This window comes from Drosophila obscura, unplaced genomic scaffold, assembly GCF_018151105.1.
Source record: "Drosophila obscura isolate BZ-5 IFL unplaced genomic scaffold, ASM1815110v1 contig_9, whole genome shotgun sequence".
NCBI classification, from domain to species: Eukaryota; Metazoa; Arthropoda; class Insecta; order Diptera; family Drosophilidae; genus Drosophila; species Drosophila obscura.
This window is the reverse complement of record NW_024542883.1, coordinates 3,775,253-3,791,237: the sequence shown is the minus strand read 5'-3', so window position 1 is coordinate 3,791,237 and position 15,985 is coordinate 3,775,253. Positions and strand designations below refer to the sequence as shown.

At 46.1% G+C, this 15,985-nt stretch overlaps 1 protein-coding gene across 2 annotated transcripts in view; it reads left to right on the top strand.

The window, feature by feature from the left end:
* LOC111073957 (E3 ubiquitin-protein ligase TRIM9) overlaps window positions 1-15,985 on the top strand; it is an 84,201-nt gene that overhangs the window by 66,436 nt on the left and 1,780 nt on the right. Inside the window, exons 2-9 of one of the 2 annotated variants that reach the window (XM_041595929.1) lie at window positions 9,372-9,467; window positions 9,525-9,656; window positions 9,736-9,837; window positions 9,928-10,087; window positions 10,958-10,990; window positions 12,344-12,483; window positions 13,037-13,175; window positions 14,935-15,168. In XM_041595929.1, the coding sequence (XP_041451863.1) occupies window positions 9,372-9,467; window positions 9,525-9,656; window positions 9,736-9,837; window positions 9,928-10,087; window positions 10,958-10,990; window positions 12,344-12,483; window positions 13,037-13,175; window positions 14,935-15,168 (1,036 nt within the window). The remainder of the gene's footprint in view (window positions 1-9,371; window positions 9,468-9,524; window positions 9,657-9,735; window positions 9,838-9,927; window positions 10,088-10,957; window positions 10,991-12,343; window positions 12,484-13,036; window positions 13,176-14,934; window positions 15,169-15,985) is intronic. The other variant, XM_041595930.1, reaches the window with a different exon arrangement.

The window sequence follows — 15,985 nt, the reverse complement described above, 5'->3', positions numbered from 1 at the left end:
ATTACGAGTATCGGCGGCATTCAGATTTCTCCTCTTGATGACAAATCCTGCCGCTTTCGAGCGAAATCGATGCAACACAATATTTATTTACCAAATTTCACCTCCGAAATCCATTTTCAGTGGAAGGCCATTTAAGCTTAGCAGGATTTTGGTTGCCAAAAACTAGCAGCAGCAACTTGTTGCTTTCTGTTGTCAACTCTTTTGTTGTTGCAGTTGTGGCATTTCTTATTGGTGTTGTTGCAGCTGCTAGTGGCATGTGTAGCGGGGCTGACAGCAATCGAACAATTCTCGTCGCACAACAAACAGATTGCGATGTCGGTGTCGTTGTTGTTGTTGTTGTCGTTGTCGAAATACGTGAAATTTTTCCAGCCACTTGACAAATTTGGTTGATGTTGCTCGGTGCTTTGCAGTCGAGTGTGTGCGCCTGTGTACACTGTGCTACGTAGGTGGCATTGTCAGCAGCAGCTCTTTGCCATCGGATCCAAGCTGTTCGGCCACTTGACATTCTGCCAAATTAGTTGCGCCTCGACATTCAACGCCCGGTGTCTGCTACTTCATGGCGTGCCATGGGTGTGAAGAGGTTTGCTGTATTCGCTGGATACTCTGGAAGTAATGCTACGACTGGGGTGCTTCGACTGAGTGTATTTAATGTATCAATTTGCAAGTCAACTCAGAACAGCGGAATAGCAGGAAAATCAATATAGTCCAGTCTCTGGTATCCACCTGCACTATCCGTGTCTTGACACCCTTCTTCGCTGCCTGCTACGACCATGTTTGTTTGCACTCCCAGTATCCCAATATCCCAATATCCCAATCTCCACTTTTGCACTTCTGCACTCCAATCTCGGTTCAATTAACATGTTTTCCCGCTTTATGGCAGCCGCTGTCGCTTGCAAGAGAAATGGGGGGCGGGGACCTGTGGCTCCAATCTCCCGAGAGCAGCTCCGGAGGCAGTCAGAGTTAGCCAGCACTTAACCCGTCGCCTCGCCCATAACACTTAAAGTCACATTTCGCAGTTGCAGTCCGGAGTGGAAGCCGAGACCACTTTGTGGGACATTTAGTGCAAATGCAAATGCGAGCAGGCAAATTATGGCACCCATCAATCGGGTATCGTATCGTGCCAGAGGGAACACCCGAGCGGAGTGGCAAGAAAATCAGTGTAAATATTAATTTTTAAATGAGGCAAGCGGTTAGAGGAACGCGATTATCGTTGGGTGGGCAGTTGAGCGTCGCAGTTTTGCAGTGTAACTGTACCCAAAATATTTATTTATTTCTACTTTCCTCCCATTGAATACAACCATTTTATTTTATAGTTATACATATGTATGTACCTATGTATGTAGATAGCTTACATATACATACATATGTGTACAGCCGCTTTAATCGAACATGCCCCAGACGGTTAAATATCTGAATACATTTCGCTCGAGTTCGCAAATAAACTTGTCAAATATTGATGATATTCCAATAATTCCAATTCCATGAATAAACGATTTGCGATATATTGCATTGGACAGAATTTAATGGTTTTTCAAGTATATAACAATGATTGGGGACGTACGATAATGTGTTCCGAAATGCACCCATCATGGCAGCTAAATGCTCCAGTCCATCGCTGATCAGCTCGACAGGGAGTGCCACGATGGAATGTTGGCTAATTATCAGAGGGCGCGCCGATCCCGTACGGGCCCGACTCGACTCCCGTTTTAGTAGCAAATTGATGGGCCCCCGGACATATTGGGTAAATTTATACAAATTAAATTATTAAGGAGAGCAAACTCGGACTGAGTGCGGAGTGCGTCGTCAGCGATGGTTTGTCAGGCTGTCAGCATTCTGTTTGCTGCTCCTGGTATGTGGCTTGTCACTGCCAGACCAGATCGGTTTTCCCCCAAGTCCGGAGAGGCTGGGCTGGCTCTGAACTCTGCTGCTGTTATTTTTTTTTCCCCTGTTTGCTTTGCGGACGAGGGAGAATCTGCGGGCCGCAGCAGCCGAACCTACTCACACACCCAGACAAATATAGTATCTCGTACATTGTGTATAGGGATTGTAGGGGGATATGGGGATATCCCATGGGAGTCCGTGTCAAACATGTTTAACAGAGGACTACCGCAACAGCAACAATGCATCCGACAACAATAAGAATAACAAACAAAATGAGAACTGGTTTGGGCTCTGGATATCTCCTCGTCTCTCCTCGTCTCTCCTCGTCTCTCCTCGTCTCTCCACTCCACACCACACTCCTCTCCAGTGTTGTGACAATCAAAATGAAAATAAAAATAAAAATACAAATTATAAAAACACAAGCATCTCCGAAAAAGAAACCCAAATGTTTGGAACTGTCACAGGAACAACGCAAAAAGTTCCCGAGTTTTGTATTCGGTTGGTGTTTATTTTTGTAGAGTTGCCGAAAAAACCGACGCGTCGGGTTGATTTCTATGTTTTCTATATTCCCTGCATACATTTAAAGATTAGAAAAATGGTCCAAGAAAAGAGCGTAGGTAACAATATTTTTGTTAAAGTTGCGTTCCAAGTGCCAATCCAGCCCAGCTGTTCCCTTTCCTGTCTGTCGGATTGATGAATCAGATTGATGGAACATTCATAAATTGGTGTTTATATACAATATGTATCTGTCTAACAGAATTCCCATTATGCTTATTTTAGGACCGACGACAGAAGGATCCCCCCAAACATTTCTGTGTACTTTTTGTATCATTCGTTAATCTTCTTAGCCTCGTAATATGCTTGTGACAACAACCCTCTGCCAGAGTTTTCTCTGGAAGCGTTGAACTTGCCCTATAGCCTGGGCAAATTTGCGCATTTTCCTGACACTAAATGTCACTAATTTGACAAGAACTGTCAGCGGTGATAATGCGAATATGGAATGTGTTGGAAAATGGATAGCTCGAGAGCTTTTTAGCAACAATTTGTCGCATTTCGAGTAGATCTGCCAGCCGGAAAGAAGAGGGGGGCAAAATGTGGATAGGTACTGGTATCGTTAGGGCTTGCAAATTGATACTGAATATAACGAAGCGAAATTACAGCATAGGTGGAATTGGAGAGGTAAAAAAGAACAGAGTGGAACTGGAAATTGCCTCTTAGTTGGTCCCTGAGTGACCGTCCGTATATGGCTGGTCTGACTGGCGGGGACATTCACAGGAACCCATGCCAAATAAGGTCAAAATTGAGAATATGATTTCTGGGGAAGTGTCTGAGCGCTTCTTTCCCTCTCCCTCTCTTCCTCTCCCTCTCTTCTCTCTGTGTACGTATGTATGTCTGTATGTTTGTATGTATGTGACTGGGCTCTTGCCGCCTTAATCCTAATTTATGCGTAAATAATGATGAAGTCTTGTTACCCTTTTGTCCGTCCCTCCACTTTCAGGCTGCATTTGGCGAGTCTTTCTTCCGCCGTCGACAACGAACGTCCATAAGATTAAGTGGCTTATAGTTTGGCGAGGCATTCAGCCAGATGCCGTTATGCATCTTGAGTCGTCGCCCTTCAGCCTTCAGCCCCTGGGCCTGACAATGTAGCTGGGCCCCGAACTGGAATTGACTTTGGGTCAGCTGAAAGTCAGTGTCGGGATTAAGTTTGAGGCGTTCGTAATGAATTGTAAACGCAGACACGTGTGCCACTTCTTGAGTTGAGGGGCTTAACAGGGTTTCCGCGGGGGGACTGAGGGGAGTTAGTATCTTGGTAGCTTTGATGGGTTCAAAGTTGCTACCCCTCAGAGCAGTGTTTGCTCCGGCAGGGGAATCTTCTCCCATGTCTCATTCCGCTTGGTTGCCCGCCGCAAAACTTGTTTCTCAGACAACTGTTCCCTGTTGCAAGTACGCTACGAGTATTTCTGACCAAACGCTTGCAACGTGTTCCACTTCATGGTTCTGTTATTTTAAATTTGTCATGAAAATATTTTGATTGTTGCGCATTGGCCCTGCTCCCTGCTCCCGCTCCCTGTTCCCTGCTCCCTGGGTCCCTTCCTCTGTTGCTGTCGCTGGCTCTACCTTTCATTTTCTTTTTCCTCCAGTTCAAATATTATTTTACACACCCGACAATAGACATTTGTTGACTATACATACATGCATTTGTGTATACATATGTGCTTCCCCTTCGCCAGATGACTCCACATGCTCTACACACGTTTTCTAAATTAGATTCTGCGGTTTGTCCCAGTCCTCCTTTCCCCGTCCCGTCCCGTCCCGTCACTAGTCTGTGTTTCTTTCCATGGCTCTGGTATAGCTACATATGTATATGTACATATCTCTATGCCCGACACTGTATATCCCTATGGAGTGGGCGCCAAACCAAAATCGCAATCAATCGAAAAGAAGGCAACACAGCACTCCCCTCCCCTCATTTGTTTATTTGCTGTTTCGTCTGCGGTTCCTGGTTCCCGATTCCCGGTTCCCGGTGCCCGGTGCCCGGCTAGTTCCCTTTTGTTTGATTTTCAAATCGCTCTCTGTTGGGTTGTCACGAGTCCATTTCCATATTGGGTTCGGTTCGGATCTTTCCTGCCGCTCAAACGATATTTGCACAAGTCGCTAATTAATTAGACGAGCCAGTAGCTCAATGAGCTGTCGTCTTGACTTATTTTTAATCGGATACTCAGCCACACTTGGCATGCAAATCAGGGAGCACACGCGGACGGGTCGGACAAGCAACTCGTAATCCAATTTAAAAAACCATCGCCGTCAGTGGCTTCCTTTGACTGCCACATAAATCAATGGGATATGCGCTTAAAATTCATATCTTGCCAGAATGTAAGTTGTATTTTAAGCTTTTTATCGTGCCTCAAAGGCGACTGCAACGCGCGACGCATTACTCATGCTTCAAGTGTGCCCATCCAAGAAATCCCCAGCCCAAGCCCCAGCCCCAGCCCCAGCCCTAGCCCCCTTCCCATATCCTGCTCCCAGTACAGATCCCAACGAATTGAAGACGACGTGAGCAGAGCGGCGCTTAGGCTGTCTTTGGCTTGGGAATATGGCGAAGAAGGTGAACTCAGGGCATTAGTCAAATTGTTGGACCAAGTGAGGCAGTATAACGAATCGGATCACAGTGCTTCCAGAGCTGGTGATCGCAGTGCCAGCTCATTATACTGAGCTAATTAGGGCCAAGGTGGCTCTAACCACTATACTGATGGTCACCACTCTAACGATCGTTAAGGAAAAAAAGCAACAGTTGTATTTTAAGTGGCAGAAGCAATTATACATACATACATATCTATAAATATTTTCAAAATGTTTTCAATTTTACACTTTTGTCACTTTGTTTGAATGCCAGACATCAATCATAAATCCATGATGTACAAACTCATGCTATACTCTTTACGAGTACATACACATATATAATACGAGTATACATATCTCTATTTATGCTTTCCGCAGCAAATAAATATATTTCCGCAGTTATTTGTTATCGCTAAGAGTGACTTCCCGTGCTGAGAAAGAGCAGAAGAGATCATAAGTTTATGGCAGCCAAATCTGTGGGCCATTTAGGCATTGAGACCCGTTACGGAAACTGCAACCAAGAGCCACGTGTTGCATGTGCAACACGAAACGGCGGTAAATGATATTTATGTGCGTCGTCTGAGTGAATGGAAGTACCGCGTTAACGCCAAATACCATATTCGGGGGGCTTGAGGGGCCGACAGCCGACAGCCGACATGTGTACCGTGTACCGGGTACCGTACCCGCAACACGAGCTACTTAAGCTCGTCCCGTATGTCTGCGACTTTATGGCTCAAATGCGTTATAATTCAAGCCCGATTGCCTGACCACCTGCTCGACAGACATTCGAGTCGTTGTCACGTCTCTCTGTCTCTGGCCTAGTCCACAATAAATATTGGCCTCTCACATAGCGCCGGAACGAGTACTCGTGATATATCATCATTTTACGACATGCCGACTGTTGCACTTGATGCGCATTTATTTCTGAAAGGCTCGAACCTCTTCAAGCCTTTTGCGGCTCCAACTAAATGTTGCACAACTTAAATTCGGGCCCGCAAATTGCTTAACGAGCTCTGGCTTGGCTTCCATTGAATTGCATTCCCCTCCTAGTTCCTCCTAGTTCCCTGCCCACAGACACGCACGTAATGAGAATCGGACCCCTACTGGCCGACACGACTGGAACTGCATGGGATGGTTTATTTATAGCAAGCTGCATAGTGGAGCCCTAAATTATGGGCAACATTCTGTTGATAATCAGCGCCAAGCACACAGTAGCTGGCAACTTGTTGCTGAAGGCTGACTGCTGACTCAGGCGCCAGGCAGCACGACAACGACGTCGCCGCCAAGTCTGCGATTTTATCTGCTCCTCTGTCCACTCTATCCCTTGGTGCAGCCTACAAGTTGTGGCATTTCGTGTGGAGCTGTGTGGGCTGTCAACGCTGTCCTCTCTGCCACTTCGCAAAGATCAAATCTTGTGTCTTTTTGGTATAAGTGGCAGACCAGACCCATTTGGCCGTTGTTTGTAGTGATAAGAAGACTCTTAAATGGCAGCGTAAATACTAAAAACTTGCAGGCACGAGTTGAAGCTAATTTGTTGAAATTGCATGATGTATGTAAGGAAAGTGATTCTACTTAATAAAGGCAGGTCCAAAAGAGATCTGCCTAAATTACTGCTGCTCACAAAATCTAGTATGCAGAAATCTAAAGAATAACCTCATTGGAATAACTTCCCTCGATTTTGCTTGATTTCCTCTGTTGGATGTGTGCCATTTCGTGTCTAATTTTATATCATGTTTCTCCAAGAGATATTCTCAATATTCTTTGCCACCTGAATGTCTAAGGCCCCATCTGGGAGCGACTTCCTCCAGCTTATGGCACATTGTTGCAACCTTTAGCGTATTAATATGAGTGACTGCTACTGCTGCCGGTTGGGTATCTTAACAACTTAATAATTTATTTGTCTCTCCCGCGGGCACATGTGTCACGGCCACGTCAGTGTCACAAAAGGGACAGAGAAGACACCGCAGCGCCGCCTGACAGGAGCTCTTGAATTATTTACACGATTTGCATGCGTAGCAACTTTAAAGACGTCTTCGTCTTCGGTGTCGCTGTGCTGCCGTTGCCGTTGCCGTTGCCTCTGCTGGTGCCTCTGTTGCTGCCTCTGCGTCTGCGGCGCATAAACATGTCATATTATTATTATTTTTTTCTGTCTGATAAAAGTTTCTTCCCCCGAAGGGAGCTTTTTATTCGGACTGCGCACTTGATATATTTTTTTTATGGCGATGTGTCATAAAAAAACAGACAGGGGAGGGAGATCGCAGCTCAGAAAATGTTTTCTAAAGGATTGGGAGGATGACGAGGACGCCACAGGAGAGGGCAGCTTATCAATGCAAAACAGACTCTCGGCATTAGTCCCGGCCGGGGTCCGGCTCTGAGCCAGTCAGCCATCCAGCCAGTCAGCCCTCCACTTCATATTCAAAATCACTCCCCACTTCTCCCGAGAGTGAGCAGAGTGGGCAGAGTGGGCAGAGTGGGCAGAGTGGGAGTGTGGCCCGGTCCATCTCTGACGGCAATGCATTGTGCAGGAAGCGTTGAAGCAACCCTCGAGGGATTAAATTTCAACAGTTTTCTGTCCGAGTTGCGCATTCTTGGCCGGCACTTAGCCGTCCGTCCCCCTGCACTATCAGCTCTTTCTCTCTCTTGCCGACTTTTCGGCGCTTAGCCATCTGTCTGTCTGTCTGTCTGTCCGTGGAAGGATTGGAACAGGAAGGGGCTGGCATTCAGCTAATGAATGTAATCGTCATAAGCTGCCTTGTTCGAGGGTGCCCGCTCATTACGGGGGCCTGGATACCAAATATTTTCCCGTAATTGGGCCCCATTCCGAGTTCTTTTCGACAGGGCTCTGCGATGGTCTTTTAAAGAATTATGAAAGCATGGAAAATTCACTTACGAGTGAATTTGCAAAGGGATTTAGTTTTGGTCAGTGGATTGAAATGGTGAAATCTGCTAGAAAAGTGCAAAAGTGCAAAAGGGGAGCAGGGATGATGGGGATGAGGGTTTCGTCTGACATACAGACTTAATGTATGGGCTTCCCAGGATGTATTTAATTTAAAATCTGTTGCTTTAACTACTGTCACCCGGGACCTACCGAGATATCCGTACAAAAAGCTCGCTTCGGGATCCCGATCTCCCCCTGCAAGGCCAGCATAATTGTGCACCTGCAGCTATTTTGAATTGATAAGCAAACAAAGGCGGGAAACAGCTGCAGCCACAGCGTACGAAGGGCGACGACTGGCAAATAGAATAAAATAATCAGAAAACAAATGCCAAAAGTGGTAATGAGTATTCGCCGTGTCTGACAAAAGCGCCAAAGGGACGCAGACAGACAGGCAAGGAACGGAATGGTCCTTTTCCGTTTTCTGTTTTCCCGTTTGTCTAGAAAAGTGAAAAGCATGTAAATGCCCCGGGCCAGTATTACGAGGGTGTACTCGGTCTCGGTCTCTGTCTCGGTCTGGCTCTGGCTCTGGCACTGGCACTGTTCCTGGATCTGTTCTGTCCTGGAGCGGAGTCGTCAGGCAAGCACTTGAGCCAGCTCCTCGACATCCAGCCGGACAATTATGGTGCGATGGAGTTGCACGCTCAATGCCAAAGTGTCCTGCGGGCAACAACATGCAGGAAAAGGGCGCGGGAGTACGAGCCAGAGTAGGAGCAGGAGCAGGAGCAGGAGCAGGAGCAGTGTATGCTTCATTACAAACAAAGATGCAGATGGATGGGCCGGGGTTCACGAAGCCATTTTAATGCTAATGAATTGAAATTGTTGAAGACGAGGCCGTGGGGACGGCGTACGAGTATGAGCAATTTAATTGCTGAACAAATTTCCCGTTGATGAAAATTGAATTGTTCAAATGGCTGCCGTCCTGTCCCGTCCTGCCCTGCCCTGTCGTGTTGTGTCGTGTCGTGTCATGTCAGTGTCAAGTGCAAATGCCTCCTATGCCATGCCGCAACATAAACATTGTCTCTTTTATGTTTTGGCAAAAACATTCAACAAATGAGGTTTTGCAACTGTCGGATAGTGGAAATGGCAGTCGAAGTGGATGTGGAAATGGGTTGCGTGATATTCTATGCTCCCGTAATTGAGCCGTGCTGCCAGTACGACCATATTTTCAACTGATTCTTTTGTGGCCTGGGTGTGGGTTTTTTATGCTACTGGAACTCTAACTCGAACTCGAGCTCGTACGTACTATATACTGTAACTATGGAGCAGTGAAGTGAGCTGTCACCGCAGGCGTGACTGAAAGTGTTCCTCCGTGCAGCGAGCACTTCATAAAAGAAACCGTAAACCGTAAACTTTTATTGCTGCATTCGTGCTTTTAATGCTCTTTTTAATATTTGAGCTGATGTCATTGTCCTACGATTCCCATATTTTACAGACGGAGCTCTCTCACAATCTGCAACAATTGTCGGAGAAGGCACGTTCCACAACCGAATTCATCCAGCGCCTTAAAGGCATGAGCGACAAAGTGACGGTAAGTGAGCCGCACTCCGAAGAGGACCATGTTCTCAGCCTCGGTTTTTTTAATCAGGAATCCTGCATGGAATTCGAGCGTCTGGTGCACGCCCAGTGCGAGGCCCTCATCCAGGCCATCCACGACCGACGCGAGTATTTGCTGGAGGCCATCCGCATGGACAAGGATACCAAAATCAGGATACTGAAGGTGGGTACTGCCCTGCCCTGCCCTGTCCTGTCCTCTGCTGTATCTACTGCAACCTCCCCTCCCTCCATTCCACCCACAGGATCAGCAATCGAACTGCACTGGCAAGCTGCAGCAGACCACAGGGCTCATCCAGTTCTGCATTGAGGCGTTGAAAGAGACTGACAGCGCCGCATTTCTCCAGGTCTGTATTCCTTTAACATATTTACATATGTATGTATGTATGTACTCGCATATGGCAACATTATTATTATCTGATGGTTGCGCCTTTCAGGTTGGTTCTATGCTCATCAATCGGGTGGCGAACACGGACATGACCTGGCACCAGGAGGTCACCAATGCAGCGCCGCGGGTTTCTCCCATCGTGGACTTGACGCTAGACGACGCCGCCCTGGCACGGGCCATCGACAACTTGAACTTCATCCAAATGAAAGGTTCGTCCAAACGAAACTGAGTCAAAAATATGTGACCTGTTGCCGACTAATGAATTTGCTAGCTAACCCCTCGGAAAGAAACATTCAGAATTTAATTAATTAAGCAATCTAGAGTTGGAAGTAGAAGTGTAGAAGTGAAGATCATCATCAACCGCTTTGTATCCCTTCTAGAGATATTTAATATCTGATATGCAATAGATATTAATAGTCCCATTCTAACGAATGGTAAATTATTGGGCTCACGCCCACCCCATAAATACTGTCACTAATTAAGCACATGCACAAGCACATACTCATACTCGATATCCCATTGACACCAATGGTGTAAAGGTGTAATGGTGCTATTCCGCAACACCCTGTAAACATAAACAAACCCCGCACTCGGCTCACTCATGCACTCCACCCTTGAAACAATGCCGGGAATAGCTCTTCAATCGAGGGCCGTTGAAGAGGTGGGACTGAAGGGGCTTCGAAAATAGTTTGGGAAACTCCCAGGAGGAAAGGATTAAATATAGAACTGCGTTCGGAGCAGTCTTGTATGGCAAGTGTGAAACGAGAGACGATACGGTACGATACGATACGATGCGAGACTCGTGTGTGGGGGGTTGACAAATTTCCAGCGATGAAACCCCAAAAATGAATCCGGGAGAATTAAAGTGAAAGTGTTGAAATCGGATAGTGCACATTAGTCCACCCTCTCCCGCCCACACATAGGCGCAGATAACGAATAAAATAGAATATAAACTACACACCTACATATCATGTGTCTAACCTATGTGCTTCTCTCGCATCTCCCTCCCATTTTGAATGTGCTGCTTGCTTTCATTTAAATGAAAATCGCCATCATCCTATAAACCAAATCATCTAAAGCCCTCAAAGACGGAGATGAAAGGTGTCCGGCAGGTGAGCAACAACCACAACCACAGATGTTAAAAATCAAATGAAAATATCTAAAAACAAATGCAATATTCACACTTAAGAACGAATCTTATGAGATTTAATTGCATAATTTTAATCCGCTTGATTCTTCTTTGGGCAAAACTCATTCTTTGGTGCTTTCATTTTTTCACTCACAAACTCACACATACTCACCCACACACACAGACACACACACACACCTCTTTATGTATTCCTGGTTCATTTTCGGCCATTTTGTTTTCATGGATTTGTTTTTCTTTGACTGCGGCTTTTGCCTTTGTTTTCTGTTTTCTGTTTTCTGTGTTCTGCTTTCCGTTCCGCTGACGGGCACACGCCCACGCATAATAATTTTTTATTTTCACTCGGCCCGCAAATGAGAAAATAAAGTAAAATACCCGAAAAATGCGTCCAAATATTTTCACTTCCGGTTCCCGGCAAATGGAGAATGGTGAAACGCGGAGATGAGGTGATGCCACCGCAACTTGTCAGCCGGGTAGGGGACGTGGTCAGCACATTTTTGTGTCCGTCGCTTTTCACTTGATTCCTCACTTACTTCCATCCCACCCTTTCTATTTTCTCTTCATTATTTAATACTTTAGCTTTTATTTTTTATTGTAAGCTGGATATTATTTTTATGTTTTATTTTTATTTTCGTTGTTTTTGTTTTTCTTCTGAATTGACCCTCTTCAGAGGGCCCTGCCTAGGCTTATCCCAACACTTTTACCCTGATTGCATTCACATTTACCCCATCCTTGATACCTTGATTCCAACTTTATACTTTGTACCCTTCTTCCCTGCCCCTGCCCAGCCCTTATTTCGGGGACACTTGACAGCTTTTGGCGCCTTTTTAATTTGATGCCAGCGCCAAAGAGCGGAAACACGAAACAGAGACCGAACAGAAGCGGAAAGTGTCGTCATTTTTATGTTCATTTTGTGGCATCATTTTAGGCGCTCCACTTGGCATCTCTTTGCCATTGCCATTTGCGTTGTATCGTGAATTTTTATCACGTCGTAGGCTTTATGACTTTTTGCAACTTTACGACGAGCAGGCGGGCACGGCAACTCCGCCGTGCAATTAATAAAAGATTAATGTACAATGGCAGAACGGTGACAGATTCGTTTTTGCACTTACATAAAGGGATGACTTCTGGGCCGTAGTCTGCTATTTCGTATAGTATTTATGTATTATATGTTATTGGTTGTGGGTTGTTTCATGACTTTTACACTGCTTAAATTATTTTTTTGTTAGCACTAGAACATTTATTTACCTTTAATTAGCACGATTTCTTAAACGTTTCTACACAATTATTCATTAAGAAAAATGCGTTTCCCACACAGCACCCATGACGCCAACCATTTTGCCGACGGATTGTTCAGCGGAAAATAATTCCGTCACAGTTGCGTGGCAGCCACCGAATCATTCCACCGTCGAGGGCTATGTCCTGGAACTGGACGATGGAAGCGGCGGAGAGTTTCGAGTACGTAAAATCTGAATAGAATACCAGCTGCCAATAACTGGGGGGTTACATAACGAGTGAATAATGAGAATAGACTAAAACGGTTAAAGGGTTAGATGAAAATTAAAAAGCTATCTTACAAATTGATCCTACTTATTTTGTTGATATCAAAGTAAACAAGCGAATGAGAGTGGCATTGAATAACACAAAAATCCACTAAAGGAACGATCACGAGAATTAGTATATGTCCTACAGATTAATAATGATTCCTACCACAATGAATAAATATTAATAGATTACTCTATCAATGTCAACAGTTATGATCTGAATAGATGAAGAATATGATATGATATTATTGATTAGCCCTTAGAAACTATGATCAGGTACGAGACTATCAATGAAAACCCTTCTAAGGGACTGAATGAATGAATGAAGTGAGTGGGGACGAGCGAATGAGTGTTATTGAATGGGCGATTCAGTCAACAAACGTATTGGCTGAATGAATAGCTGTCATCCTCCAATTTATTAACGATGAAAACTTTAATTTGGCTCTCTCCTTCTCTTTACCGAACAGGAAGTCTACTGCGGCAAGGAAACAATTTGCACCGTCGACGGTCTTCACTTCAATTCAATGTACAATGCCCGGGTGAAGGCCTTCAATAGCGCCGGAGAGGGTGAATACTCGGGGCTGATTGGACTGCAGACTGCCGAAGGTGAGACCCCGGTGCCGTACTAGCTTTTTCAATTAACCTCCTCCTGGCTAGTGCTGGGGCTGGTGCATTATTTGCTTGGGAGCTACTTTTCCAACTGCTTTATAATTTAATCCTTTTCGGTCATGCGCCGTCCCCTGCGCCACACCATCCGCCTCCATCCGTTCGTGCTTTGCATGTCAAACAGCCATTGACCCCTTTACGCCTGCCGGGCGGGAAAACGTGAACCAGAATGGGGCTCGCACTAGGACTGGGACTGGGACGGGGAGTGGGACTGGAACTGGGGGGCAATGCCTGAGAATGTCTTTTGCAATCCAATTCTCGCTTGATTGATGCATGCGCCACCTGACAGCAGCTCCTCCGAATCCACATTTCTCCCCTGACCGCATGGCAAATGAAACACCGCGTAAAGTTATTTAATTTATAAAATTGCCAGAGCGGTCTATAAAGCACTTTACTGCTCTGGCTTGTGCTTCTGCCTGTGCCTGTACCTGTTCCTGCTCCTGCTCCCGTTCCTTTATTAGTTGGTCGTCATTAATTTGCAACTTTTAATTGATTATTTCCAAGAGCCCGCGAGTTGTCTTCCAGGGGGTTACAGACGATTTAAGCGGACCCGGCCCGCAGATCGCCGTCCAAATTGTTGTTTTATAAAGTGTTTACACAGAGCGCGTGGCCCCAAGTAATTAACGGAGAACCAGTTAACAGTTTATGGCTCGTGACGTTTGCGGGCGGTCCGCTCTAATGGGTTTGCTCTGGGTTCGCAGCCAAGCTAACACCTTGTATAGACAATTACTTAAGGCAGTGTAGGAGGAAATACAGAAATAAGTTTTAAGACTCTTGGCACTTTTATCCTTCCCAAAGTGAAAGGATCCTTGCAGGAGAATTTACAACTGCAACATTGTAAAGAAATAATGTCTTACAATTTCGAATGTTTCTTATGATTTTGCCTCAAAAAAGATATGAACTGATCACATATGGCTGTCGAGTTTCCTGGGAGTCGTAAGATTATAATTCTAATCCGACTTTGAAGTTCAGTAATGAAATTCATTGAGAAACTAATTGAAATGTACATGTACCGGCTAATTAAATAGCTGCATCGTGGTCATAGTTTATAGTGCTTGACTCAAATCTCTCACGGCCTTAGTGGCAGTCATATTCCCGACATGAACAAAGCAATGGGGAGCCAGACCAGACCCCCAGTCCCAAGAGACCTCTTGTCCCAGATGCTTGCTTTGTGGCTTGTTTGGCCACACAATTGCCTTCGGTGGCTAATAAAACAGGAAAATAGCAGCGGCAAAGGCAGCTCGGAGAAGAAGCAACGTTGCAGCGTCATCATCATCATCATCACCACCGGAGTCAGCGTCGAAGCCGGAGCTGGTGCCAACAGGTCCCAGTGGGTCTCAGCTGATCTGGGACCAAGCTCGGCCACTTAATGCGGCCACAACAATAAAAAGGAAATTTAATAAAGTACTCGACTCGACTCGAGTCGAGTCGACTTCAGGCGGCTGCTGCTGCTCGTTGCATACTTTGCGGGGCATAACAGCATAAACTATGCGGCACGAGGACTGCTCGGGCCTCTGACTTGGACCTGGACTCGACTTGGTTGGGACTGGGACTGGACTCTTCTGGCATGGCCTGGCCACTTGAGCTTTGACAATAGAGAAAATTGCAACCAGTCTGACTTTGTTTTCATTTCCACTTTTCACTTGGTCCTCCACTCATCTCTGCTCTCTTTTTCTCTTCTCCCCGCTCATCGTTTCAGTGGCCTGGTTCACGTTTGATCCAGTTCTGAGCGGCGGCGCCGGCTCTGGCTTAATCTTTAGCAAAAATAACGCCACCGTCAGCGTCGAGGGCTGGGAGCACCGGGTGGCCCTTGGCTCGGTGGGCTTCTCCCGCGGCGTCCACTACTGGGAGTTCACCATCGACAACTACACGGCGGACACGGATCCGGCATTTGGAGTAGCACGTATCGATGTGGCGCGGAACAAAATGTTGGGTGAGTACGCCACAAATGGGGAAAAAGAAAGCATTTTACTGGGTTACTGGTTCCATTTGAAATTCAATTAAAAATTCAGAGCAGGCGGCGGCGAGAAAGAAAACCTTCCGCACAGAAACTTTCACGGGAGAACTAAAAGTGGCAAATCTGCACAACAAATAGATTCTGGAATTGACAAAAGACCCAATACATATGCGGAAAATTTCCAGCTATAGATAGATGGGACGTATCCGTGTGTAGAGGGTGAATGGGAATGCTGGAAGCGCCTAAAACTTTGCCATTTGGCCGCCTCGCAATACCAAGCCAATAAAATCGGGAGCCGGCGGTGGGCGGGAACAAACTTTTGCCACTTCTTGTTGCGTGCGCGAGGAGCGGAACTTTTAAGCGAGTTTCAGTTACCAACGCGGAGAGGACTGCGACGACCACTGGAGACAAACACAAACAAAGGAACGAAAAAGAGCCGCCTCAACGAACGCTTCGGCAAATTGATTGAAAATGTGCGTGGTTGCGGAGAGCAGGGCTGTGGGGTGATGTGAGACAAACTGGGACTTCGTCTAAGTGCAGACAAAAGTAATTAAAAGTGCGGCACTTTAACTTTTGTCAAATGCAAAAGTTTATTTGCGGGAATCGGCAGGCATCATTCTTTTCTCTTCTTCTCCAGCTAGAAGTAGGGGTAGACGGCCAGGGCCGTGTATCTCTTTCACTTACAGAATTTACTCTTCCAGCAACTCACGCGCCATTTAACACGTGCCCCGAAGGAGCGGCAGCAGCAGCAGCGGCAGCAGCAGCGGCAGCAGCAGCACCAGCTCCCTATGCT